This window comes from Haemorhous mexicanus, chromosome 16, assembly GCF_027477595.1.
Source record: "Haemorhous mexicanus isolate bHaeMex1 chromosome 16, bHaeMex1.pri, whole genome shotgun sequence".
In the NCBI taxonomy this organism is placed as follows: domain Eukaryota; kingdom Metazoa; phylum Chordata; class Aves; order Passeriformes; family Fringillidae; genus Haemorhous; species Haemorhous mexicanus.
The window spans coordinates 13,991,646-13,993,972 of NC_082356.1; the positions used below are offsets into that span (position 1 = coordinate 13,991,646).

The 2,327-nt window shown below is 57.4% G+C and overlaps 1 protein-coding gene across 1 annotated transcript; it reads left to right on the forward strand.

The window, feature by feature from the left end:
* The first annotated feature begins 330 nt into the window (after positions 1-330).
* Positions 331-1,263, forward strand: LOC132334772 (olfactory receptor 14A16-like). Its single transcript, XM_059860886.1, has one exon. The coding sequence runs from the start codon at positions 331-333 to the stop codon at positions 1,261-1,263; it is 933 nt and encodes a 310-aa protein (XP_059716869.1).
* Positions 1,264-2,327: the final 1,064 nt, after the last annotated feature.

Sequence of the window (2,327 nt, forward strand, 5' to 3'; positions counted from 1 at the left end):
GTGTCGTTTTTCCGGCCTTCTCAGGGTTGCTCCGGCATTGCCATCAGAACCTGCAGAGCCAGAGCTGCCCTTGGGAAGTGCTAGAGCTGGCAGGGGTCTGCAGGGCAGAGCTGAGCCCCCAGGGCTGGGCTGGGCTCTGGCAGCACTGGCAGGGCCCAGCCCTGGGCACAGGGAAGTAGCTGCTGGCAGGGACAGCTCCAGGCAGCTGAGTCCTGGGCAGCCAGTGGGGGGAAAGTGCCCCCAAGCTGTGCTGGGATATTTAACATCCTCTCCAAACCCAACTATTCCGTGATCAATTTTTTTACAGATCCCCATGCCAAGACAACACAAATGTCCAACAGCAGCTCCATCAGCCACTTCCTCCTGCTGGCCTTGGCAGACACGCGGCAGCTGCAGCTCCTGCACTTCTGCCTCTTGCTGGCCATCTCCCTGGCTGCCCTCCTGGGCAACGGCCTCATCATCAGCGCCGTAGCCTGCGGCCACCACCTGCACACGCCCATGTTCTTCTTCCTGCTCAACCTGGCCCTCAGCGACCTGGGCTCCATCTGCTCAACTGTCCCCAAAGCCATGCACAATTCCCTCTGGGACACCAGGACCATCTCCTATGCAGGATGTGCTGCTCAGCTGTTTTTTTTTGTGTTCTTTATCTCAGCAGAGTTTTATTTGCTGACCATCATGTGCTACGACCGCTACGTGTCCATCTGCAAACCCCTGCACTACGGGACCCTCCTGGGCAGCAGATCTTGTGCCCACATGGCAGCAGCTGCCTGGGCCAGTGCCTTTCTCAATGCTCTCATGCTCACGGCCAATACATTTTCCCTGCCCCTGTGCCATGGCAATGCCCTGGGCCAATTCTTCTGTGAAATCCCCAAGATCGTCAAGCTCTCCTGCTCCAAATCCCACCTCAGGGAACTGGGGCTCATTGTTGTTAGTGCCTGTTTTTCCTTGTGTTGTTTTGTGTTCACTGTTTTCTCCTATGTGCAGATCTTCAGGGCTGTGCTGAGGATCCCCTCTGAGCAGGGACAGCACAAAGCCTTTTCCACCTGCCTCCCTCACCTGGCCGGGCTCTCCCTGTTCATCAGCACTGCCCTATTTGCTCACCTTAAACCCTCCTCTATCTCTTCCCCATCCCTGGATCTGGCCCTGTCAGTTCTGTACTCGGTGGTGCCTCCAGCCCTGAACCCCCTCATCTACAGCCTGAGGAACCAGGAGCTCAAGGCTGCAGTGTGGACACTGATGACTGGATGCTTTCGGAAACAATAAAGTGATGGTCAATTTCTAAAGCTTGCTTCTATTAAAAGTGATCTTTGACACATAGTTGGTTTAATTTTGGAGGTTTGTCTTCTGTGTTTTTATTTTAAAATCTGCTCCACAAAAATGTCATAATTTGTGCCATTTTTCATTTTGTTTCTCTTTGCCTTCCCTGTGGGCAAAGACTGTGTTAATGAGGGGCTGTAATCTCAGTGGCTTTAATGGAACTAAAGGATCTCCCAGCAAAGTTTCCTGCAGAGATGCCCTTTTGTTGCCTTCTCTGGAGCTGCAGCAGCAATGTCTGTGTGCAGAGCTGGGGGCAGATCAGTGCTGGCCCAGCAGCTGTGCCCAGCAGCAGCAGCACTTGGTGTTGCCAGTGCTGCTCCCGTGGCCCTGCCCCGCTGCCCTGGTGGCCCTGGTGTTGCTGTAGGGCCTGAGTGCTCTCGGGGCCGGGCACAGTCCTGGGGGTGGCAGTGCCAGGGCTGCAGCAGGGACAGGCCATGGGCACTGCTGGGGCAGCACTGACGCCTCAGGCCAGGCCCTGGGGGCTCCAGGCTCCTTGCCCAGGCTCTCTCAAGAACACAGCCAGGCCAATGCTCAGCACAGAAAATCTGTGAGCAGCCCCAGGGTGGCTGTGGGCAGGCTGGGGGCAAACAGCATGGCTGGTGCTCTGCAAGGGCCCTGGGGATAGGGGAAGGAGCAGCAGAGCAGGGGCAGATCCATCCCCACTGTGCTGGACAGCCCAGGGCAGCGTCCCAGAGCGTCCTCATGGAGCTGCCAACAACATCCCCCCTCTGCAGCCCTGGCCTCTCCCCCAGCTCACACAGGTGCCCCATCCTTGCAGGCACAGACACGGCAGCACTGGCTCAGGAGCCCCTGTTTGCATTGCACAGAGCAGGGGGAGCACCCCCATGCTGTTGGTGTGGGGACATGAACCTGAGGGAGCACAAATGCCATCAGCCCCTGGGGCCAGGAAGGGCTGGGGGACACCAGGGAAACCACTCAGCTTTGTCCCGACCTCTGCAGTCAGCCACATTGTTCCCATCAGCTGGGAGTTTCCTGTCCCACTGCAGACG